The 26135-nt window shown below is 43.0% G+C and overlaps 1 protein-coding gene across 4 annotated transcripts in view; it reads left to right on the top strand.

The window, feature by feature from the left end:
* Positions 1-384: 384 nt before the first annotated feature.
* Positions 385-26135, top strand: part of SMURF1 (SMAD specific E3 ubiquitin protein ligase 1) — a 100798-nt gene continuing 75047 nt past the window's right edge. For all 4 annotated transcript variants that reach the window (XM_082857882.1, XM_082857881.1, XM_082857884.1 and 1 more), the window contains exon 1: positions 385-635. In XM_082857882.1, coding sequence (XP_082714008.1) covers positions 581-635 — 55 coding nt within the window. In that variant the 5' untranslated portion in view covers positions 385-580. The remainder of the gene's footprint in view (positions 636-26135) is intronic.

Raw genomic sequence — 26135 nt, 5'->3', positions numbered from 1 at the left:
CGCGCCGGGTTCCGCGGGCCTCCGAAGCGCTCGGCCCCAGCACCCGATCTCCTCCTCCCGCCTCCCGGTCCGACGGGTGCCGGGAACCCGGCCACCGGCTCCGGACCCCTAGCGCCCTGGGCTGAGCGGGCGACGCAGCCGCGCGGCGCGCCCCGCCCAGACATCCCCGCGGGCGCGCGCACGCACGCAGGCGTGGGGGCTGCACGACCCGGGCGCGCGCAGGGCCGGGCCGGCACGACGGCGGGAGCGCGCGCGGCTCCGGGAGGCGGTGGCGGCGGCGGAAGCGGCGAGGGCGGCTGGCGTCCGGCTCTGAGGTGGTGGTGGTGGCGGTGGCGGCGGCGGCTCCGGACTGGGCTCGGCTGGGAGCGAGCGAGGGTCGGGGGCGCCGGGTCGAGAGCCGATCCCCCGGCTCGACCATCCGCCAGCCGCCCGGACGCCTGGGCCGCGGAGTTCGTGTCCCGGCTCGGACCCCGGCGCCCAGCCCGGAGCCGTAACCTTGAGGCGGCGGCGGCGGGGCCGGGCCGGGCCGGGCCGGGGGGCGGCAGCGCTGGATCCGCGGCTGCCCGATCGTTGGCGGGAGATGTCGAACCCCGGGACGCGCAGGAACGGCTCCAGCATCAAGATCCGTCTGACAGGTACGGCCGGCGGGAGGCCCCCGCCGACACCCGGCGCCCACTCGCACCCCGCCGGCCCCTCATCAGCCCCGGAATTTCCCGCAGGGCGCCCTGGGGAAGTGGCCCTCCCCCACGCCGGCCGTTGTCCCAGGACCTGGTCGCCCCCCTCGGCGAGTGCCCCTCGCTGCTCCCTCCGGCCCCGCCCCCTCGCTTCTCCCCGGCCCCGCCCCCTCGCTTCTCACCCCCCCACCCGCCCTCTCGCTTCCCTTCTTCCCCCCCACCTGCCCCCTCCTCTCGCTTCCCCCTCCTGGCCCCGCCCCCTCACTTCTCCCCTCCTGGACCCCCTCCGTCTCCCTCCCCTCCATTCCTCTCGCTCCCTTCCTTCTCCTAGCCCCTCGCTTCTCCTCTCCTGGCCCCGCCCCCCGCTTCTCAACCCCTTCCTCCCTCAGGATTTCTTCCCTCTCCCCTCACCTGCCCCCTCTCTTTTCCCTCTCAGTCCCTCCCCTCGCTTCTCGCCACCTTCCCATTCTCTGGCTCTTCCCTATCTCTCCCCCCACCTGCCCCCTCGCTTCTCCCCTCCCGGCCTTGCCTCTCGCTTCTCCCTCCAGGTCTCTCCCCCAACCACCCACTGACTTCTCACCCCATCCCTCATCCGATCTCTTGCTTTCCCCACCCGCCACTTGCCCCCTAGCTTCTCCCCTCCGGGCCCCGCCCCTTTCTTCTCTTCAGCCCCGCCCCCTCACTTTCCCCTAAACTCCGCCCCTCGTTTTCTACCTAGTCCCGCCCCCGCTTATCTCCCAGCCCCGCCCCCTTGCTTCTGTCTGGCGGCCTCCACCCTTTCCTTCAGCCTCGAATTCCTGAATCCTATCTCGTAGCTTCTCCCAGTCCTGTTCTCACTTCCCCTCTGGTCCAGACCTCTTCAGTCTAGTCCACTTCCTTTCTCTCTCAGGCCAGGCCACTACCTACTCTTGATTGTGCTTCTTCAGTTCTTTCCTTTACCGTCACCCCTCTCCCACCCGCCAGCATCCTTGAAAAACCTCCCCCCCCCCCCCGCCGCCCGCACCCCACGCACACTCTGGAGGCTTTGGCAGCTGCACTAACGCAGACTCCTTGATTCACTCTCATTGAGTCTTCAATGAAATGCCCGTGTCTCCTAGGTGGCTCATAGTGCAACCTTCAAGGGTGAGCGCGAAGCTCTGCTCTGGGCATGCGACGTGGTGGTTCGGGTGTGTGTAGCTGCCAGCGGTGTCTGTCGGCTTGCCCCTCGCTAGCGGGCTCCAGAGATCCTGGACCAGTCTGCACCCTCATCTGCTCTTTCTCGCTCTTCCCATTCCTGCGGGTCTGCTGCCCCGTCTTCTGGTTTAAATTCACACCTGAGGCCAGATTGTAGTGTTACAAATACCGTTCTGCTGGGGGACTTTCCAAACGTGAATATTTCCCGCTCTGGAAAGGAAATAAGAAGTTCAGGCTAATCCCTGTTGGGGATTTTCCCCTGGATTTTTCTGTTCAGTGACTGGTCTGATGATGACTTAAAAGTCAGTCTGGTCAGATTCTTTGAAAAAGAGAATGATCATTTTGGACACTTTATGGCAAATGCATGGCCCTCAATTATTGGTGAAATCCCTGAAAACAGCAATGGGTGATTTTTTTTTTTTCAAACGAAAATTTCCTCTGAGAGTTCTTAGTTGTTGCATGATCCATTTTTTGTTTCAAGGAAGGGGAAATAGCTTTTTTTGTATAAAGATGTCAGATCAGGTTATGACCAGATAATAAAATCAGATCAATGATTTGGACCCAAACCCAGACTCTGGTTTTGTAAGTGACAAGTATATCCCAGGGATCTTTGTTTCTGGGGAAACATAATTCTTTATTCCAGGGCTGGTAGGAAACTCTCACTCACTATAGATACAGTATATACATTCTTATTTTTATGGTTACATAAAAGCCACGTTTTTGACTTTGTAATGCTTGTAAAACTTTAATTACTGACAACTTTCATTTGGTTCTCATTTACAGTGTAATCTATAATTGACATCAGATTAGTTTCAGTTTTCTTGTTAAAAGCAGAAGTAACTGATTTTGTGAGTTGGGGTAGAAATGTGATTAATGTTTTAGAAGGACTAGGTTTTAATTACAATGTTTGTGTCAGGTGTATTTATATATTAATCAAGCCTAGTTGGCAGGTCTGGATGTAAGCCTTTTCCTCCTGTAGTGGAGGTTTTGTCCTTCCTCCCAAATTATTTTTGGACTCAGAAATTTAGATGTCATAGATGCAGAAATGCTTTAAAGAGTTTTTGGATGGTGTTTGCTATGGCAGGATCAGGTGATGAGTGTTCTTTCCAAAACTCCTTCTCCCTTTCCCCCAGCTGACGTTACTCATGATCTAACGGGCTTTGTGAGTGTGGTCCTCCCTGCAGCAAGGTTGAGAATTTAGCTTTGATTGCAGACACACTTGATGCCAGTTGTCTGATGAACGTTAATTACGTGGAAACGTCAGAACTAGATATTTTGTTGGCGGTAGAATAGGTTTTGGCCTCATCTTTGAGCTTGTCGGGGGGAGTTTGAAATCTCTGCACTTCTGGCGTCTTGGGAAGCCATCTTTCAAGAGGTGTGTACTTTTGTTACAGGTTTCAGAGTTTATTTCTCTGTGTGATATTTGAAAAAACGATTTTTTAAAACGAGGGCTGTTCTAACCAGTCAGCGAATACCACACAAGGCACAGTTCAATGGAAAGTATGAAGACGTTGGATTATGAAAGAGTATTTAGAACTTTGGTGTCCACAGTTGTATTAGGCGGTTGGTGGGTTTAGAATTAGGAGACTTGATTCTGGTAAGATCAGCCATTAACTGCATGATATAGAACAAATTATTTAACCTTTCTGGGTTCTCAGTTTCCTAATATGTAAAATGAGATTCCAACTCCATTATAACGTCCTTTCCTTCTCAAGGATATGCCAGCTTGTCCGCCGGTTTATTCCAAACTACCGCTCGCTTATGCTTGCTTTTGTTAAGTCTCAGTCCTGATAGTCAGAATCTGTGTTAAAACACAGCCCTCCTGTTTGATTTATGTCAAGCATTACTTTTGTGTATTGGTTACATTTATGATTTCTTTTTTTCCCCTTCCTCTGGAGCCCTTTTTGTTTTTGAAAACTATTGGGTCGTATGTTGCACTGCTTTGGAAAGCTGGCCTAAACTAGTAGAAGAATGTGTGAGTCTTTATATTGAAATGACTATGATTTTAATGAGTGTCTTTGTGGTATTTTAACAGGAAAATCATTTTAAAATGGTTTCAGTAGGTTTGGAGCATAAGATATACAAAATCAAGGGATCTTGGTTGAAGAGCATTACCTTGCAGGCATTGTAGAGTCCCCTGGCTAGTCAAACACTTCGGAAACATATTTTATTTTCAATTCAAGCAGGATTTGCAAAAACTCTGTTCTTACATGGTGCACATATGAATCCCAGATACATTATTTAGGTCACTTTGGCAAAAATGGAATTTTGAGCTCAGGGTTCCACAGTGCTCTTCAAACAAATTAAATTTTATTCTAATGTTAACCAGTTAGTTGAAATACCAAATGCCTAAACTTTTTCTTTGGTGCTTTTATGCCTTGAAATACTCTCACATTTCCTTGTGTTTTTATATTTTTTGGAGTGTTGACTGTATATTGGGAAGGGAGAAAAATTCTAATTCCAAGTAGAGAAGGGGAAACCTTCTTGACAGCCTATGGAAATAGAAACTATTTTTAGAGTTATAGCACATGTAATGTAAGGCTGACTTGTTTTTGGCATCCAGATGATCCAGCTTGGAGAGAAGTAGTTTGTAGTCATAACTGTTTATAACATTAATTGATCAATTACAGGTGACCTAATTGATTTGAAATAGGTTTTTCTTAAGAAAGATTAAGAAATCTGTGAAGATGTTGCCTGTGTCAATTTGTACCTGACTTATGTAAGGCGGGCAGAACTCTTGTTTTAACAACTGGAACTGTGATAAGAAGGAATAAGTCGTCACTAGTTACCCAACATTCACCCTCCACCTGAGTTTGCCTAACATTTTCCTTAGCGTCGGCCTCCAGTTCATGCAGGTGCAGCCAAGGTACTTCTTTGAGCCGAATCATCTGAGGATGTGGGGTGGGCTAGATCAAATGCTACTGCAAAACTTATACTGCAGTTGTACTTTAAAAGCAATAACCCTCTGCCAAGTACACGTTCTGGTATTGATTTTTTGGGAAAATGTTTATTTGGCTGCTTGGGGTCTTAGTGGCAGCACACGCGGCATCGAGCACGGAGTCTTAACCACTGGACCACCAGGGAAGTCCCTCTCGTGTTGATTTTGTGATTTGGTCACATCTGTGCTGTCTTAAGAAAAACCCTTTCCCCCCCGCCTCAAATCCATTAAAAAAGAATCTTCTTGACCCACCTAACTGGCTTGAGAAATGAACTATTTCATATGCTCTATCTCTCTGTATTTTTCTAGTAGTTGTGATTTATCAAACTAGCATTTTTTATTTCAATCCTATTTCTTTGTCAGTTCAAAAACTCCTATTTTTGCAAACATGAAAGTTGTGTCTGAACTTCAGGTTTTTTCTTCTCTTCTGCAGATGTTCCTTTTCTGTTTGGTCACATTGGCCGGTTCTAATGTGGAACATTGGGTGACGGGGAGGGTCTTGGGGCCTGAGTCACTTGTGAAGAAGTATTTCCTCCTGAATTAAAAAAAAAAAGAAAGACCCATAATATTTCAACATCAGCTCACTGATCCAGTTCACTAGCCTGGCTGTTCTGTAACATGTTTGTGGGCACTGGTTAAAAGTTAAAATAGCTGAATCGTGCATTTTATTGAGTACTCAGAGCAAAAAGGAAGTTCAAAAAGCCTTCTAAAATGGATGAAATAATTTGGTGCCTGTGCCATGCTCTGATTTTCTGGGTGAGAAACCCTAACCTTTAGGATTCTCACTTAAACCAATTTTTTGTTATTTCAAAACCATTTCAGTGACTAAATGTTTTTAAACAAAGAGTTAGTAAAAAAATACCTGGGTTTGTTATGTTTGTTTTTTGTCACCGAACAACTCAGATGACTAGTTTGCTTGTTTTGTAAGTGAATTTTATTGAGAGAAAGCCCCTCACTTAAATTGGCTTGTTGTCGCCGCATCTAGCTGCCCAAAGTCCCTAAGGCCATTCTAGTTGAGAGCTGTCGAGCTCTCTCGAAAAAAACCAAAAGCTCATAACCCTGTGAATCAGACATATCTTCTTTTTAAAATGTTAGAATTCCTGTTGTGTCTACAGATGAAATCGAATCCATTTAGATACTTAAACTAAGTGAAATGGTGTTTCCATATTTCTAGATTAAAGGGAAAAAAAATCCTCTTATTGTCTTAAAACAAGGCTTAAATAATGTACAATCAGTGCGTCTGGTGATGGCCCCACTCTGTAATTCCAGCTGTGTTCACCTCCATTGCAGCTGAAAGGAATTCTAATTGGCTGAGGAATGTCGGCAGCATCATGTATCACGGAGAACGGACCTATTATGCTGGCTGCTGGGTGATGCATTTCAGATGTTTTAGGCTCCTGAGTCCAACTTGGAGGTTGCTTACAGGGAGTCTGGAAGAGAATGTTGTGAAGCTGTAGCGGGGGTGAGGGGGTTGTAGAAGGCAGCCTGCTTTCTTCTTTGTACATTGGGCATCTGCTCAATTCTCTAAAGGCCTTGGTGCTTTCGTGTGGCTTAACCACCGGATTGGGACTCAGAAGGTCTGATTTTATTTCTAACTCCCAAAAGTGCCACAGTGAAGAAAGGGGATGGGTGGAGTTATAATCTATTTGTGACTCAGTCTTCCTATCTGTAATGGGAAGTACCTGCCTTTTTATATCAGGCGAGGACTTGATATGGATTAAATATTTTGATGAGTAGTTTTGAATTATTTCTAGAGTAGACAGTGTAAATCCAAAGTCATAGATTCCTGTTATTTCTTATTCCTAAATAATCACGTAAGTGCTAAAGCTAGTGATGTATTTGACACTGAAGAAAATCAATGGAATCTATTGATAAACATGGAAAAATAATACTCAAGAATGAACTGTTAAATTCTCTATGCATTCAGAAAGTTCCTTAGAGAAGTCACGAGCCAAAGCCAGCATCATTTTTTTTTTTTTTTTTTTTTTTGCGGTACGCGGGCCTCTCACTGTTGTGGCCTCTCCCGTTGCGGAGCACAGGCTCCGGACGCGCAGGCTCAGCGGCCATGGCTCACGGGCCCAGCTGCTCCGCGGCATGTGGGATCTTCCCGGACCGGAGCACGAACCCGTGTTCCCTGCATCGGCAGGCGGACTCTCAACCACTGCGCCACCAGGGAAACCCGAGCATCATTTTTAATTGTGAAACCTTGGAAGCATTCCCATTAAAATCAGGAGTAACACAGGGATGTACACTGTTACAATTGTTATGATTTTATATCTTTTAAAATCCAAAAGAAGCAGCTGAAAAACAGTTATAAACCATAAAAAAACTTTAGTAGTTGGATAGAAAATTTCTCCATGGAAAAATAAAATGGATAAAAATCGATAGCCAAAGACAAACTAGGAAAAACAATTTGTAATCTATATATTATGAAAGTCAAGCTTGTTTAATATATAAAGAGCTTTCACAATCAATTAGAAAAAGGCCAATAACCTATTTGGCAAAGGATGCGGACAATTCACAGAAAAGAATGAAAATGGATTTCAAGCATGTGAAGACACTCAGCCCTATTCATTCCAAACAAAATACCAATTAAAACTAAGGGTGAGGAACTTCCCTGGTGGGTCAGTGGTTAAGAATCCACCTGCCAGTGCAGGGGACACAGGTTCGAGCCCTGGTCCGGGAATATCCCACATGCTGCGGAGCAACTAAGCCCGTGCACCACAACTACTGAGTCTACGCTCTAGAGCCCGCGAGCCACAACTACTGAGCCCCGTGCACCACAACTACCAAAGCCCGCGCACCTAGAGTCCGTGCTTCGAAACAAGAGAAGCTACCGCAATGAGAAGCCCGTGCACCGCAACTAGAGAAAAGCCCGTGCGCAGCAGCGAAGACCGAACACAGCCAAAACAAACAAACAAAAAACAAAAAAACTAAGGGTGAAACAGTTTGTCATCTAGCAGATTGGCAGAGACTAGAGTTTGAAAATATGTTATGATGACAAAGGTGTGGAAAAGCAGAAACTTTTACACTGTTGGTTGAGAATATAAATTGGTACAATGTAGTAAGAAGGGCAGTCTGGTATCAGATAATAAATGTATACATCCTTTGATCTGACAGTTCTGCCCTTAGGAATTTTTCTTACAGATATATTCACACACTTATGTAAAGGCTTATGTGCAAAGTCATTGTAGCACTGTTTGAAATTGTAAAAGACTGAAAACAAATATGCATTAATAGAGAACTAGTTAAATCAATTATGGTATATCCCCAGGGAGGTGTAGCTGTTTAAAAGAATAAGATAGTGCTTTGTGTTCTGATATGGAATATTCTCCAAGGTGTGTTATTGAGTGGGGGAAAAGCATGATTCAGAAGAGTGGAAATTGTACATACTATTTGAGTAATAAAACAAAGATAAAAGGGAAACTTATAGATCTATCTGCATAGATATCACTGGAAGGATTCTGTCGAAATATTGATTGTGATTTCCTCTGGGGAGGAAAACTGGGGTTGAGGGTCCAGATGAGAGAGAGAGACTTGGTTTTATTGTATTCCTTTTACTATTTCATCTCCCCTCCTTCCCCCTTTCTCCCCCCCACCCCTTGAGCATGTATTGCTTTTCAACAATTAAAAATGTTAAAAACAAACAAAAAAAGAATCTACAACTCTTAAGAAGAAAAGAGTTTCTTAGAGCAACTAGTGTATTAATTGCTAATTGTAATTGTTTTCAAATGTAGGTGTTCTGAAAATGCAAATTGTGCCAAATGTATTTTAAAGGGCTAAAATAGCATCTAAGGGTATATATCCATGTTTATATGTATTTCCTCACGAAAGAGTAAAATACATTGCATTGCAGGTCTGAACATTTTTCCAGAGAATATGTTCATTCTGATACTGAGAATACTCCCCCAAAACAAATGCCCTTGTTCTAGCATATTAAAAACTTATTCCAGGGCTTCCCTGGTGGCGCAGTGGTTGGGAGTCCGCCTGCCGACGCAGGGGACGCGAGTTCGTGCCCCGGTCCGGGAAGATCCCACATGCCGCGGAGCGGCTGGGCCCGTGAGCCATGGCCGCTGAGCCTGCTCGTCCGGAGCCTGTGCTCCGCAACGGGAGAGGCCACAACAGTGAGAGGCCCGCATACCGCAAAAAAAAAAACTTATTCCAGCCTGAATGATTCTTTCCAGATTCAGGAATCTAATCCTACTTAGACCTACTTTTTATAGAGAGCCTTTTGAAAGACTGGGGTCTTGATTCTGAATAATAGTGCTGGTTTATATCATTTATTTGGAATGTCACTTGGGGTTATCTCTGACCTGTTTTTGTAAAATAACCTCCTCCCTAAAGTGGGATAAAAATGTTGACTTGCATAAGCCAGCAATAATAATTTGGTATATTTCCCAAGTATTTATAATCAATAGGTTTATTTTGAACTTTTAAAAAGGCCTGTTTGTTAATTTTAGTGGTGCCTAAAAAAGAAATATTGATATCTGACTCTGTAGAAGTAGACAAAGTTATAGCCACATGTAATTTGTTGCCTTTTTATTCTCTTAGATCTTTGGGATCAGAATCTTAGTTTTACTGTATTGTATTTCTACATATATTACCTACAAATCATAGGTCTGATGATTGCTTGATTGGTGTTTGTACGTATGAGTAGTAGTAATGCCTTATATTGTACGGTGTTTCATAGTTTCCAGAGTTCTCATAAACATTTCCTCACCTGAGGCAAGATACAAGCCAGCCTCAAAAAGTTTTTTTGGTTTGTTGTTTTTTTAAATGTGTTTTTGTTTCTAGGTTAAAAAAATAGCATGCAATTTGTTTTAGTCTTTAAAAACACATTTTACAGGAGAGAGAGGATAGTTTCTCTCATCCTAAATGGATAATCATTTCACGGGCCGATACAAAAATTCTCAGAAGCACGCTTAATCCAACTCTAATAAATTCGTATGCTTTACAATAATCAATACTCATGTGCAGAAGGCCTGCATGTACTCATGGGATGTGGATTTAACTCTTCTTAGTCTTTACTGAGGATAATCCACACTCACAAAATTAGGCAAGTTTTCTTTGGGGGTGCGGTAAGGTAGCATTTTTTTCTCCACAGTTATTTGAGGTTGGAAATATGACATTCCTCTTCTCCCCCAAACATGCCTAGTAGACTAAGCTTAACGTGTCCAAAACAGTCTTCTTGATCCCCTCTCCCCAGAAACCTTTCTCTCTAAGAGTCATCCCCACTTCATTAAATCTACCCAGTTGCCCAAACCAACAAACGAGCCTCACTGTCATTCTTCATATCTAATTTATCCTCAAGTCCTCGCATTTCTGTTACCACAGTTTATCTGGAATGTGTCTCCTCTGGAATGTGTCTCCCCTTCATGTCCATTGCCCTCATCCTAGTTCCAGCTGCCACCATCATCAGCTCTTGCTTGGACAGCTGCTGCTTGCCCTTTTTTATTCTAGTGTTACTTGTAACCAAAACCCTCCGGCTGCAGTATTAGTTATTTCTCTATTTCAACGATGTTAAATAATTTATGATAAAAGTCCTTGCTTGGGGAAATCCTCAAGTGGAGCCGGAAAGAGACTGGCTGACATTGCCCTTCCTCCCGGCCAGTGTGGCTCCTTCACTCCTGCTTCTCTGTTCACTGCCTCCGGCTTCAGCTCCAGGCGCCTTGGTGAGGATGTCCAGTTGTCTTTGTCAGGGTTACATGGAGCTTCTCTTGGTCTGATGATTGAGGGATGGCCAGTGACAAGTTGAATTGTGTACTTTGGTGGAGCTGGATCAGGAAACCCAGTTGAAGACTACGATTTGAAAGAGTGAAGAATGGGAAACATATAGTCTCTATGGTCCAGAGCACATGTTATGTTCTGTACAAGAAAAGCACATTGGCTGCCTCTGGATAACTCACAATTTGATCACCCCCCCCCCGCCCCCCCGCAGTCATTCCCAAGATGCTCTGACCCTAGTCTGGCCCATCTTTGTGATGTCTTCAACCATTCGGCTGTTCAGACCAAAAACTTCGGTGACTTCCTTGGTTTTCTTCTCTCTCGTCCTCTAGAAGTTGTCAGCTCTGCCTCATGTACCATCTCCTGCATCTTTCTACTGCTCTCCATCTTCACTTTTACTGCCCTAGTCCCAGGCATCGTCACCTCTCGTTGGATGCTTGCAATAGTCTTCCAAACGGTCTCCCTGCTTCTGTATATTGAAATATCATATACATACAGAAAAAGGCAGTGTACGGTTTGTTGATATCTTATAAGCTGGACACTCTTGTGTAACTATATCTTAGATCAGCGGTTCTCAACTGGGGAGTAATTTGGCCCACCAAGGGACTTTTGGCAATGTCTAGAGACATTTTTGCTCATTACTACTTTGTGGGTGTTACTAGCACATAGTGGATAAAGGCCAGGAATGCTGCCAAACATCCTACAATGCACCAAACAGACCCCCACAGCAAAGAATTATCCAGTCCAAAATGTCAGTAGTGCTGGAGAAACTCTGATCTAGATGAAGAAGTAGAATATTACCAGTGTCTGGAATACCCACAAGCTACCTTCCCAGTTTCTACCCCCGACCCCCAAAGATAGTCACTGTCCTGTTGTAACAGCCTGCTTTTGAACTTCACGTTAATGGCTCCATACAGTAGGCATTCTTTTGTGACTGACCTCTTCAACATTGCATGTGTGAAATTCACCCATGTTGTTGTGTGGTTGTACATTATTCATCCTTTTCGCGGTAGAGTATTATGTCAAACTAAATATAATTGATCCCTTTACCAGTCGACGGGCAATTGGGTAATTTCTAGTTTTGGCTGTTACGAATAGTGCTGCTATAAACATCTGAGTGTGCGTCTTCTGGTGAGAATATATATGCATTTCTGTTAGGTATACTTAGGAACGGATTTGCTGGGTCATATGGAGTAGGCATATGTTCAACTTTAACAAAACTGCCAAACAGTTTTCCAAAGTGGTTGCACCAGTTTACATTCCCACGGGCAGTGTGAGAGTTCCAGTTGCTCCGTATTGTTGCCAATCTTGGTCTTTTCTTTTTTCTTTTAACCCTTTTGGTGAGTGCAGCATAATATCACATTTTGATTCTGCTTCTGCTTCTGCTTTCACTTTTCTCCAATCCATATCTTAAATGGAAGTCTAAGACATCTTTTCTTTTTAACTTTTTTTTTTCTTTTTTCTTTCTTTTTTTTTTAGGTAAGGTAGAGCTTTGGTGTAAGCATCATAAGCTAAGGTTTTTTTCCTCTCCCAAGAAACAATTTTCACACCCTTCTAGGCAATATTATCCCGTTGAGAATGAATGACCTACCCTAGTGTGTGTCAGAATCACCTGTGAGTTGTTAAATTTCAGATTGCTAGGGCCACCCTCAGCCACTAGCAAATATATGTTTATATTAAAAAATCTAGGTCTGTATTTGGATGTAATGTGAAAAAGGTAAATTTTTTAGTCAGAAACCTTAAAATCTTGTTTCTATGAATAATTTCTAATTTATACGTAGGTAATATTTTGTCTACATACCAGGTTTCCTTCCTGAGATCTCCTGTGTAGGTTCAGACTTGTTTTCTTTGCAAATAACTAGTACTGTATTAAAATAATATTAACAGAGAATCGTATAGACTAATATATTACAGACCTAAATTCAGTATTTTTGGTCCAAAAAGAAATAGATGCACACTCTTCACACAATTGCCACGTGAGTTCTATTTAATCTTTTATTATCATAAACACATTTGTTCCCCCTAAAGCCCCAAATAAAGTGACTTGCATTTTGTGAGTCAAATATTATGAGTTTTATCTTAGGATTTGTTTAAATGTGATTTAGTCATGCTTTTAGCTTTCTTATTTATTTACTTACCTAAATTGAGGTATAATTGGCATATAACACTGTATCAATTTCAGGCGTACAATATAATGATTTGATATTTGTAGACACTGTGAAATGATCACCACAGTAAGTCTAGTTAACATCCATCACCTTACACAGTTACAAAAAATTTTTTTTGATGAGAACTTTTAAGATCTCCTCTCTTAGCAACTTTCAAATTTGCAAAATATTTTTAAACTTTTAATTGAAGTAACTGTAGATTCATAGGAAGTTGCAAAGAAATGTACAGGGAGGTCTGTGTACCCTTTACTATGCCTCCCCCATTTTTAACATCATGCATACCTATGGTATGATATCAAAACAAACTGACAGTCAGCATTGGTACAATCCCCAGGTCAGATTTCACCAATTGTATGTGCAGATTTGTATAACCAGCACCACAATCGAGATGCAGACCTGTGCTGTGTTGTCCTTGGTGCTCTCCCTTTAAAGGCACATCCACCCCTCCCTCATCCCTGGGACCCCTGGCAATCACTACTCTGTTTGCCATCTCAAACTCTTTTCAAAGCAGAAATTAGATCATGTCATTCCCTTCTTTAAAGTCCTCCAGTGGCTTCCTACTCAGAATAAAATCAAACTCCCTGTGTGATCCTGCCCCGGCTGCCTCTCTGGCCTCGTCTGTGTCATTTTCTCCCTTTGTTCTCGAGGCTGCAGACACCCAGCCGTAAAACATGGCAAGCTTGTTCCTGCTTTAGGGATTTTGCATGAATTATTCCTTTATTTTTCTCTTTTCTTCCTCTTCTTCTGCATCTTCGTTGTTGTCTTCTTTCTTAATGAAATGCTCGAATGCTCTTCCCTTGATTGTTTTTTTTCCATGGTTGGTCCTTCTTGTCATTCAATTCCCAGTCCAAGTGTCACCTCCTCAGGAAGACCTTTCCTGACCACCCCATTGAAGTAGCTCCCTCACTGTCACAGCAGCCTTACTTCCTAACCAGCAAGCATCACTTCATGATATTTTTGTTGGGTGTTGGTATAACAGCTAGCTGTCTAGTCGACCGGATTTTCTCTCTGCTCCTAGTATGTAAGTTCCATGAAGCCCGCGGCCTTGCTTACAGACGTCTTGTTTATGTCTGTGTTCCCACGGAATGTTGCTTGGTACACAGCGGTGTTCACAACCAACTCGCTGGTTTGAATTAATGACCTTCTTGTAGATTGGGTTCCATGGCCACATCTGAGTTGGACACTGGAGGAGACCCCTCTTGGGGGCAGAGTTTGTGGGCTGCTTCTTTTTGGCCACAGAGTGAGATAGTGGCTGGGAACTGGGCAATCAGAGCCTGCTGTCAGCTCAGCTTGGGAGGTCTGTGACCATATGACACCCCAAAACCTAGTCTGCTCCTGGACTTTGGGCAATTCCAGGGGTTTGAACCAAGGCCTGAAATGTTCCCAAGTCTAGAATTTGGCCCATCTTCATAACGTTTGGTTTCCTCATTTTCTCCTTTGCTTTTCCCTCAGGGCTGTTGGAAATAAGTGGTTGGATGGAGGGACATCATGAATTTGTCCCTTGCCCATGGGATGTTTTGCAGTAACATCTCGAATGATGTTTCCCATTTTCAGGCTGAGAATACCTCACAAGGGTGTTTGGGGGATGCCTGGGGGTCAGGATTCTTTTGCCCACCCTACCCCACAGTCTTATCTCTTGCCAAGGCTACCACTTCTCTCCCTCTCTTTATCCTGTTTCCTCTCTTCAAATCTCTCGGTCCCCTTGGATTGCGATTTGAAGCAGAAAGGCCCTCTTTTAGCAAAGGCATATTTCCCCCCTTTTCGTTTTGTCTCCTCAAAGATCCTTACTAAATGCTGTGAGTAGTCGGAACCTTGCATCTTTCCTATTGAGTGCCTTAATGTTCCTTGTAGTCTTGGTGGGCACAACAGGCCACAGGCCACAGCCTGATGGTTTCTTTTCTCAAAAATAGTTAAATGCTCAGGCTGGGTTCATGAGGTGTTCATTGAATTTTACCCTGTCTCCTTTCTTCAGCCAATTTCACATTTTTACTTCTGTCTTGTATTTACAATACCACACTTCCTGATACTGATTTTTTATTAGTTTTAAAAAACAGAATGCTTTCAGATGTAAGTAGCAGACAACCTAGCTTAAATTGTCTCAATAGAAAGAATTTCCTTCAGTAAATTAACAGCAAAGTGCAAAAGTAGTTCCAGTGGCATGGCAAGGACCTGGTTTTCCCATTTCTCAGTGCTGTGACCTCAGACCGTTCTTGGCTGTCCCTTCCCCTTGTGTTCCAAAGGTAGGACGTGGCTACCAGCAGCTCCCATGGCTATTTGCTTCTGGCTTTAACTAGCAGAGATGTTAAGAGAACACTTCCCCAGTAGCTCATGCCTAGAGTAGAAGTTCTGGAGTTGAATCTTCTTGTCTGATTGGCCTAATTTGGGTCATGTGTCCATCTCTGAGCCAACCACTGGCTAGGATGATGGGAATTAGGGTCCATCTTGGAATCCAGTAATGGTGTTAGTCTCACCCAACATATAGGACTAGGACATTTGAGGGAACAGGAAAAGAAATGCTAGGAAGGCAACCAACAAATAAGTAGACAATACCATTTAATGAACTTCTGAAAAAAAGAATGCCCTCTTTGTAGTAGTGTGAATTAAAAGATGTATTTTTGTAGAAGTGCCAAACATTTTTGCCGGGTGTTAGGAATGGTAGCTTTATATGTGAACTTACCCCAACAAATTTCATTGTCGATTTGTATTATAGAATGTTTCTGGTTTGTTGTATAGTGTTGTTTTATTTGGGACTATTTCAATACTGATTTAAATAAAATTTAGGTACAGAACATAGGAATACATTCTTATATCATTTCTCTAGAGTTAATAGAATATTTTTAAGGAAGAAAAATACATGTTAATTATAAATTGAATTCAGGATGTATAAAAAGAGAAAAAATTGGTTTTTATGCAAGAGTATAATTTTTCTCAGAAAGGTGATTTCCAACCCTTCCTTATAATAAAGGCTTTGAATTAATAATTAATATCTGTTCTTGATATCTGGAGCTCTGTATTTTTACTCCTATATTCCTTTAAAAAAAAAAAAAAGTGCTTAGAAGATGCTTGGCTGGGCTTCGAACCCATGCTCCAAGGAATGGTTGGGTCTCTCAGACCCTCAAGCTCTTCCCTCTGTGGAGTCAGTGAGGCCGGGTGGTTAAGAGCTGGACTGGAGCCAACCTGTGCCTCTAGACAAGTGACCTCATCTCTTAGTTTCCCCAGCTATAAAAATGGGGAAAATAATTGAAGCCACATCAGAGTATTGTGAGTACTAAATAAAATAATCCACATGCAGTGTCTGGTACACAGTCAGTGTTCAATACATGTTAGCTAATATTAACGTTGTCGTATTTTGGTGACTCTAAGATGACTTTGATTGAAAGTCACGCCATTGTTTTATATACCACTAAAAAAGAAACACCAGTATTTACACTACAATATGATTCATTTGAAGATTTCAGAGATGTTAAAATATGAAGAAATGTGTCTTAGAATCAATGATATATGGTATTATGGCTGCCTCTGACTTGAAAGTCCTGGAAATTGTTTGTATACCCACAAATTAATGCCATCTGTCTTCAGTTTAAACATAACACAGTGGGATCTAAAGTTTCCTTTCCTTTTTGTTTTTGTCCTAAACATATATTGTATTTGGTCTCACATGTTGCAATATTGGCAATTTCATAATTAGTAATTCATTACGTAGGTTGAATAGCGGATGCTACAAGACCCACCGTAGGCTTTGCAAACTTGGGTTATTTGCTTTTCTTCAGTGATTTAGAAAGAAATTTGAGATACATTTTTGGAATCATTAATATTGGTTGAATAGGGCTTTCCTGGTGGCGCAGTGGTTGAGAGTCCGCCTGCCGATGCAGGGGACACGGGTTCGTGCCCCGGTCCGGGAAGATCCCACATGGCGCGGAGCGGCTGGGCCCGTGAGCCGTGGCCGCTGAGCCTGCGCGTCCGGAGCCTGTGCTCCGCAACGGGAGAGGCCACAACAGTGAGAGGCCCGCGTACCGCAAAAAAAAAAAAAAAAAAAAAAAAAATTTTGGTTGAATAAACCTATTTGGAAGCTCAAGGCAGGTTAAATGATAGTGCACATTACCTTCTAGAAAAGCACAAGTTGTAGGCAGAAAGCCAACTTAGGAAAGCGCCTCTGGTACACACAAACACATTCAGTTTAGAAAGAGTAATATTGCTGTTTGAAAGAAATGTGTGGTAGTTGATTTTCCACTAAAATATAAATGCGGACAGTATATTGTAGAACTTGAGAGACAGTCACAGACTATTTAAGCACCAACTTGGTGTAGTAAAAAGTAGCTATGTACTATGCTTAGCATAAATTTAGAAGTAAAACCCGTAAGGATATCACATAACTCGATCGAGTGCTATTTCTCTTGGAAATTCTCTGGTATTTAGAGTGTTGTGAATGGGGTGTAGTATAAGCCTATTTTTTTTTTGTTTTTTTTTAAGGCCTGTTTTTGATATTAAAATTGAAATGAATGATAGAAGTCTTTTCGGAGACTCAACCTGTTTACTTATTGCATTATTTATGGCTTACTTCATCAGCTGAATGTCAGCAGGATTCTACTCTTGTTGATGACAACTGAGTGAGTGGAGCAGATGTGCTGTTGGGTTACCTTGTCACAGCCCTAGAGGCAGTCCCCTGGCACATCTGGCACATGAAGTATTTAAATGTTATTTGAGGGTGTTGATCATGACTGGCAAAGACTGTATCTCAGTGCAGTCCATATTTTCTTGCGTTCTGAAACAGCAGTGTTGTTCTCTTTCAGGGAACCCAGGAGACTTTGTTTGCTGTATTTTGTATAGAATTCAGCGTAACAGTACCAAAAATAACACTTTTATTTTAGAAAAGGAGGTTTACTTTAGAAAATAAAGGTACCTAAATTGAAATAACAGGAAAATTATTTCCAAAAGCAGACATTTGATCGGCTTCAGTACTTTTCTCATCACCTACATAGTAGTGATGTTTATATTTAGAACAGAGAGAAGCCAGTGCAAGATCTCTCAGCAAGGCTTTCCTAAAGGGTGTGATTATGTCAGTGTTACTCCAGGTGTTTAATTTCAGGCAGTGTGAGTCAAGGATCTGGTGTTTCTTACGTTAGAATAGATTGGACTTGATTCAGAAAGAAAAAATCCCCAAACAACCCATTAATTTGAAGTGTATAAATCACAGCCAAAAAATGATTTTAGTTAGAGTTTTAAAATAGATGACCCATGCATGTAATAGAAGAGGGTACCCATTAAAAATGCCTTTTCCTCCTCCCTGCCCCTTGCCAACCATCTTGCCTCCAGAGAGGCAGCAATTATTACCATGGTATTATTAATTTCTCTAGTAGCATTCTTCCGGAGGTTTTCTGTTCCCTTTTCTCCATCTCTTCCTCTCTCTTTCTTGTTAACACAGGTGACAGCGTACTACGTGCCCTGTTGTGCACCTTGCTTCTTTCACGTCATCAGGGACTGCTCTACCTTTGGAGCTCCAGAGCTGCCTCTGTGGCAGAAACAGCGCTGCTCAGTGACTGTCCTTGTGCCCTTCAACTTTTCCCAGCTGCCTGGAGGTTATGTGTCACCACGTGATTGATTCTGGCTAGTGAACCGTGAAAAGCAGTGATCTGTCTCACTCGGGGGCTGAGGCCATAAGCACCTCCAGCTCTACCGTGGAGTACCCTGAACCGTGTGTGTATCATATGGGGGGGATGCTCCATCAGCCTGGGTCCCTGAATGATTATGTGGAGCAGAGGGTCCTCTTCTGCCCTGGCCTGAGCCCCAGAGCCAGGCTATGTTGGATAAAATAGTGATAGCAGGGGCTTCCCTGGTGGCGCAGTGGTTGAGAGTCCGCCTGCCGATGCAGGGGACACGGGTTCGTGCCCCGGTCCGGGAATATCCCACGTGCCGCGGAGCGGCTGGATCCGTGAGCCATGGCCGCTGAGCCTGCGTGTCCGGAGCCTGTGCTCCGCAACGGGAGAGGCCGCAGCAGTGAGAGGCCCGCGTACGGCAAAAAATAAATAAATAAATAAATAAATAAAAAATAAAATAAAATAGTGATAGCAAGGAATAAACCTCTGTTTCTACATCATATCAGCCTCTCCTGATGGATGTAGCCTGGTTCTTAACAGCTCTGAAATGCATAACACTTGAAGGAACCCAGTTCAGGGTATCTGATAGTTTGTTAAAGAATAAAAGGGCTTCTAATTAAAGAATCATCTTTTTAAATAACCAAATACCAGAGAAAAACATTTTACCCCAGTGTATTACTACAAAATGCAGCATATCTATCTCTGTAGTATTTTTTTTGAGGAATATATAACTATTGAAATATATGAAGAAGAAATATGCATTTTATTATTTTAATGAGGCTTGATTATTTAACATTGAAGCCCATAATTTTCACATTCGAATTTGATGTTGATTTTCTAGTCAGATTACTTCTAAAGGAAGATAAGCCTCAAGCCATCTATACTAGCTTTACTCATTAAGCATGATGCTTAAGGATGAGAGAGGCATTGCAGAAATACAGTCATCTCTGCCAGGAACCTAACAGTACCCAGGGAAGTGAGACGTTCTCTAGAAACAGTTAAGCTCTGTAGGAAAAGTGCCAGATTGAACAGGAAGCTCCTTATGGGCCAGAGAAGTGCAGCTGCTGGGGAGGCCCAATTTGAAGTGGCTCTGGAAAGATCTGGATGGGGGGAGGGACCATGCGGTAATAGCACATGCAGAAACAGGTGGAATGGAGCAAGAGAGTGGCCTTTTTGAAGGTCAGACTGAAGTAAGAGATGCCGGACGGGTGGGCCTGGAGGACTCAGGCTGCAGTGGCAGCCTGGATGCGGGTGGGGTCTGGGTAGCAGTGGTCAGATGTCAAGAGAGGTTTGATCAGGAAGTGAGTTGATAAATTCTAATTTCTGAGGCCTGCTGTGTACAAGGGACTCTTGTGCACAGAGGGCAGCACGGGATCCAGTGAATGGACTAGGTGGTGGCTGAGAGCCTAGGTGAGGGAGGCCTGGGTTCCAGTCCTGGCTTTGCCACTTTCTTGCTGTGGAAAGTGCTGGGAAGGGTGCTCAGGGTAAGTGCTTAGAGAATATTAGTTGTGATGCCAACTGCCGCTGCAGCTTAGGAAGGAACTTGGTAACAGTGAGAACTGTCTAATGAGGGAATAATTAGAGGGGCCTCATTCTTTGGAGGCCCCTTCACAAAGTAGTGAGTGCTGAGTTACAGTGTTTATGCAAATGCTGGATGATAGTCTTTCTAGGGTGCTTGATGAAGGATCCTTCGTTGGGGCCAGGTTTAGACTACGTGGTCTTCAGAGTTTCTTTTAACCAATGTTTATTGAGTAACTACTATGTGCTAGGTTGTCTGGCAAGTAGCATAGTGGACGTTCCAAAGGGTTAGAGGCCAGAGGAAGGAAATACATACTGTTTATGCAGTCTCTGCATTGTTCCAAAGCTGACATCAGATTCCCTACTTAGCCCTAGAAAAACCTTCCCAGCCAGAGGAGATACGAAGGGGCTGTGAAGGGAGTGGAGTGTTGTAAGTTCTAAATGATGTTGGATTCCCTGGCGGTCCAGTGGTTAGGACTCGGCAGTGGGCGCTTTCACTGCCGGGGCTGGGGTTCAAACCCCGGTTCCCCCAAGCCTCGCGGCGCGGCCAAACAAACAAAAATACACTAAATGAGGTTGGGCATCCTGATAAAATGCTGTGGGCATTCAGGTGTTTGTGTGGTGGGTTTTTAAAAAAATTTGTTTGTTTTTTGGACACTGGGCCTCCTTCCATTTACAGTCAGGTACTGTTTAAAATCTTTTTGCAGGCAAAGGAGGTCAGACGTAAAGCACACAGGAGGGAATTGCACCTTGGTAGGGGGCAGACCCCGTGGAAGGTCCTGTCCTGTTTCCCTTCTCATAGCTCTGCCCTGGATCACATAGGCTGGGGCTGGGCAACCTTCACTGCCAAAGTTTGGAATCTGTCCCCAAATATTCTAGAATGCGTGTCTGCCAAGCGCTGGCTTTAAAGCGTCAGTGTTGGGATGTCATTCTTTGGAATGCCCCTTCTGTCCTGTGGCCTTTCTTATAGAAGTGAGGTCAGGTATGCAAACTGCGTGCCGTGGAACTAGGGAGATCCCCGTGCGCAGAGTATGGCTTTTGGAGCACAGCTGACCTGGGTTTCAGTTCCAGCTTTGCTGCTCAGGAGCTGGGTGACCCTAGGGAATAATAATCAAGCTATCTGTCCATTACTGGCTTTTTACTACTTGCCAGGCGGACACTATGCTAAGCAGTTTTCATGAGGTCTGTTTCCTCCTCTCAATAAACTTACCAGGGAGGTACGAGTCTTGTCCCCATTTTGGAGATGGTGGAGTGCAGAGAAGTCAGCCAAGCCAGTTCGACTACATACCAGTGGCCTTGGGCAAATCACACCTTTCATCTTTTAGCTGCAGACAGTACCCACCTCCTAAGGTTGTTGCCAAGAGGAAATGAAGTAACCAGGTGCCCAGTGTGTGGTAGGGGCTACCTCCCTAAGGCTTCACTGAGGATCTAGTAACCGCACTAAAGTCTAATTGCTCTGTTACTTTGCATCTTACTTTACAAGTTGGTGTCAACGTTGTTTCTGAATCCGGTTCTTTTCCTTTTTGTCTCCAAATTAAGGCCTTCGTTAAACATCACTCCGTGAGGAACTCCCACCTTCCACTGACCTTCCCGGAAAGCGATCACTTCAGGGGTTGTTATATGGAGGGGGAGATGGCCCTGGCGTTATTGTGACACAGATGAGTAACAATGTAAAAAGCAAAGAGTATATTTGTTCTCCCCAAATTTCCACCACCTCTTACCAACCTAAGATTTCTTTTTTATTAGCCGTTTCCTCCTTGGCCTATACCCCTATTGATTATTTACTAAACAGCAGCATCAACTGTGCCTTATTATTAGTTATCACATATATATTACTGAAATGTTACTCTGTTATTACGATTCCACGGAAAAAATAAATTTCTGGTGACTTCCAGAAGCTTGCACATTCTTGGTTTAGGCTAACCCGGTGCTGTTTTTCTAATTGGTTTGGCCCCCAGGTCTCCCCACCACCCTCTCTCTGTGAAAGAACTTGGCATTCTGTTCAGTGTCATGAAGCTGGTGTCGCTCTGAGATCGAGCGTTCTGTGGTTTCACGTAATCTGTCTATGAACTCACGAACCAAGTGTAGGAGAGAATTTGCCAGTACGGATAACTGTTGGCTCTTGGAGACATTTTGAACAGCACCCAAACACAACACCAGAGGTGGTCCAAAAGACACAAGAGAAATGATGTGAAATGCTGATTCTGTAAAAAAGATGTATGGTGAATGTCAGTGTGACCGAGTTAGCCTTTTTAGTAGTGCAGGGACCAGGACATTAACATTTCAAAAACACTAAAAAAACGGGTCATTCTAGTTGTTTTCATTATGTCCTAACAGTATCAAGCCTCTACTGAGGTGACACCGTAAAAGAAACATGCCCAGTGGCACAGAGAGTGGGGATTTCTTCCCCTCCCCTCCCTCCTTCCCGCAGGGAGTAGGTACTGTTGGGAGCTCTTTTGAACAGTAATTTCCCCCTGAAGTTCGGGGAGCTTTCCTTGGGTGTGGTGCTTCCCTCCACCATTTGTATAGTTTCCAGCCTGCTATGATTTTATCTCTCAGCAATGTTCCAGGAGGTTTTAGTAAAAATATAAAATTGCCAAACCGCCTATCAAATGGAGTTTGAAAAGAGACCTCTTGGGAAAGGACAGACTGAGTATTCTAAGTGGTCTACGATCCAAAGCATTTCCTGGGTTGAGTGTTTATCAAGGCTGAGCTTTACTTCCAAACTAAGCTTGAGAAGAATCTGGGACTGCTTCCCAGCTGATTGGGGGCGGGGAGAAGAGGAGGATGCAAATCTGAAGGAACGAAGGAAATCTCACTCTCTGTTTGTCTCTTACACAGTTATCTGCCGAAATCTGTCTAGAGATATGGCTTGCAGAATAGAACCAGTTTTGGAGCATGAAGTAGGATGAGGCTGTTAAATGTTAATTTTAAAATTATATATAATATTTTAATTTTATTTTGGGAATGGAACATTGGAGAAGATTAGCTTTTAAATGGCTCAGCCTTACTCTTCAAGGTTAAAAAAAATGCATAGAAAAGAGCATTATCTCCCTGTTAACTGTTAATCTCAAATCATACCAGTTTTGTTTTCTTTCTTTTTTGTTTTGTTTTCGGTTTTTGCTGTGTCTCTTATCATCTTAGAGTTCAAGGTCTAAATTGACACATTTGGGAAGAGTAAGGTGTTGGGAAAGTAGTACTGGTAAGTGAGTAGATGGTTTTTCCTTCCTGTCTGACTCAGTGTTAGAGAACTTGTTTTCAGACAATATATTGGTTTCAATACCTCGATGCCAGATTATATCATGACAGACATCCTGATATACAGAGTAGTTTCTTGCTCTCTTAGTAGAAATCTTCTAAAGAAAACCTGTCTCCCTTGTTTCACTGTTTCTTTCCCTACAGAAGTTTTTGTAGTCACTACTCCTTTATCGAGAATTAAGATGTTGGTGGTACCAGAAGAAAACTTCTTTGGGCTGATTAGTTCCAGCTTCACTTCCCTCAATGGTGACACATTTTTCTGTATTTTAAAGTTGTTTAACCCCCCCACCCCCACCCCCCGCTATGCTGCTGGGCATGTGGGTTCCCTAGCTGAAGAGGCTGGCATTCTTGGTGAAAGACTTCAATCTAAATTTAGCTTCTTTTCAGAGGTTTCATAGAATACTTCCTTAAATGAAGTCACAGACTACAAAAGCTGCTGCTACGTGGGGCTTCCAGGTTTGTTATTTTTTTCTGCTCTAGAAATAAAGAAGCAGGGCAGGAAGGACCAGCTCTCACTCCCAGCTGCTCCAGGAGGTTCTGCCGTTGTAGCCAGAATCACTAGCAGCCTCTGTAATGAACTTAAAGATGAGAAGATTTGGTGGTAATCTGACAGAAATGGGAAACAGTCATGAGTCTCAGGGAGTCTGGGTGAAACAAGCCCTTTGTCTGGGTTGTATTGTAGGTTGTAGGTGGTAGTGGACACCGATAGGACTTCTTTTTGTCTGACACCTGTCAATGTACCTGGAGACTCTTTAGCCGTGAATTAAAGCAGTATACTTACTTCGGGGGGTTAGGTGATACAACTGGAAGATCTTCAGAATCAAGAGAAAGAGTTGAAAATAGGCCTTTGGACTGTAATTGTAATCATGGGTGTTTTACACAATCTGTCTTTCTTCTGGAATTACAGAAAAGGTCTTTTCAGGAAGGTTCCTTTCGGTATGGAGAGCTCCCTTACCTGTCAGTGCCTGAGGAGCCCAGGTTGAGATCTTAGTGGGAGGAAAAAGGAGCCCAGGTTTCCTGCCCCGAGGGAGTCAGGGGTCCTAAGGACGGCTTGTTGTCACAGACTCAAACAGCCTTTCAACTTCTTATGTAAGCATCACGCTGTTTATATAATCTTCCATTTGGGAAATGTGTAATTACACTCTAAAAAAGTATTCCGATATCTGTCATTGTTAGATAACCACTTGTAGAATCTCATTCCCAGTTGTTTTCCACCCCCAGCATGGATCAACAACCTTTCCATAAGCATATTTTCATTATATAAGCACCCCTTTATTTAAATTTGTATTCTTTTAAAAAGGTTAATTTGTTTTCTTGGGGGAAAGGTAATATATAATGTGCACTTTTAAATTGCACAAGAGGGCTTACTTTGAAAAGGAAGGTCCTCCACACCTACCCCTGCCCTCAAATTCTCTTCCCCAGGGACAGTTCACCAGTAACAAGTTCGTGTGAATGTTTGCAAAGACATGTTAGGTAAAAATGCTTATATGTATATTCTTCCTCTACCCTGCCCCTACCCACCTTTTTCAAAGGGAGACCATATTGTTCACAGTCTTGCTTTTTTCACTAAATACCACATCTTGGAGAGCTTCCCATATCAGTATAGAGAGAGTTGCCTCATTCTTTTTTTTCTAATTGAAGTAAAATTCACTGTGTGTGATTCAGTGGCTTTTAGTACATTACGTGTTGTCCAAGCATCACCCCAAAAAGAAACCCAGTACCCATTAAGCAGTCATTCTCCATTCCCCCAACCCTAGCCCTGACAACAACTCATCTGCTTTTTGGCTAAGACTTTGCCTATTCTGGGCATTTTATGGAATCATACAATATGTGGCCTTTTGTGTCTGGCTTCTTTCACTTGGCGTAATGTTTTTCGGGTTTATTCATGTTGTAGTGTATGTCAACACTTCATTCATTTTTATGGCAGAATAATATTTCATTGTATGGATGTAGTACATTTTGTTTATCTATTCATTGGTTGATGAACATTTGGATTGTTTCCGTTTTTTGGCTATTATGAATAATGCTTCTGTGAACATTCGTGTCCAAGTTTCTGTGTGACCACGTGTTTCAGTGCTTTTCGGTATATACTTAGGAGTAGAAATGCTGGGTCATATGCAATTCTATGTTTAAATTTTAAGGAACTGGTAAACTGTTTTCCACAGTGATTGCATAATTTTACCATCCCACCAGCAGTGTGTGAGCATTCCAATTTCTCCATATCCTAGCCAACATATGAATTTTAGGATGAGCTTGTCCATTTCTGTAAAAAAGGCAGTTGAGGTTTTGATAGGAATGCCTTTGAATCTGTAGATGCATTTTGGGGATTGTTGCCATCTTAACATTATTAAATATTACAGTCCATAAACATGGGATTTTTTCTATTTATTTAGTTCTCTTAAAAATTTTTATAACAATGTATTGTAGTTTTCAGTGTATGGGTCTTGCACTTCTTTGGTTAAATTTATTGCTAACTATGCTAATGTGAATGGAATTGTCTTCTTAATTTTATTTTTGGATGTCCATTGCTGGTGTATAGAAGTACAACTGATATTAGAATGCTGATCTTATCTTCTGCAATTTTGCAGAGCTCATTTATTAGCTCTAATAGTTTTTATGTGGATTCTTTAGAGTTTTCTGTATATAAGGTTATGCCATTTCTAAAGAGAGTTTTACTTCTTCCTTTCCAATCCGATGCCCTTTATCTGGCAAGAGCAGCCATTCTAGTCTTATTCCTGTTATTAGGGGGAAACCATTCAATCTTTGACCACTAAGTATGATGTTAGCTGTGGGTTTTTCATAGATGCCCTTTATCTAGTTGAGCAAGTTCCCTTCTGTTCCTAGTTTATTGAGTAGTTTTGTTTGTTTGTTTTATCATGAAAGGGTATTGGAATTTGTCGAATGCTTTTTTTCTGCATCAATTCAGATGATGTTGCCTTTTTCATTTTATTCTTTTAATATATTACATGGATTGATTTTTTTTAAAATTTATTTTATTTATTTATTGGTTGTGTCAGGTCTTCGTTGCTGCGCGCGGGCTTCAGTAGTTGTGGCTCTTGGGCTGTTCATTTCCTTAGGTTGTCTAATT

This window comes from Leucopleurus acutus (genome assembly GCF_964270905.1).
Source record: "Leucopleurus acutus genome assembly, chromosome: 16".
NCBI lineage: Eukaryota > Metazoa > Chordata > Mammalia > Artiodactyla > Delphinidae > Leucopleurus > Leucopleurus acutus.
The sequence above is the reverse complement of the archived record's forward strand: the minus strand, read 5'-3'. Positions and strand labels throughout refer to the sequence as shown.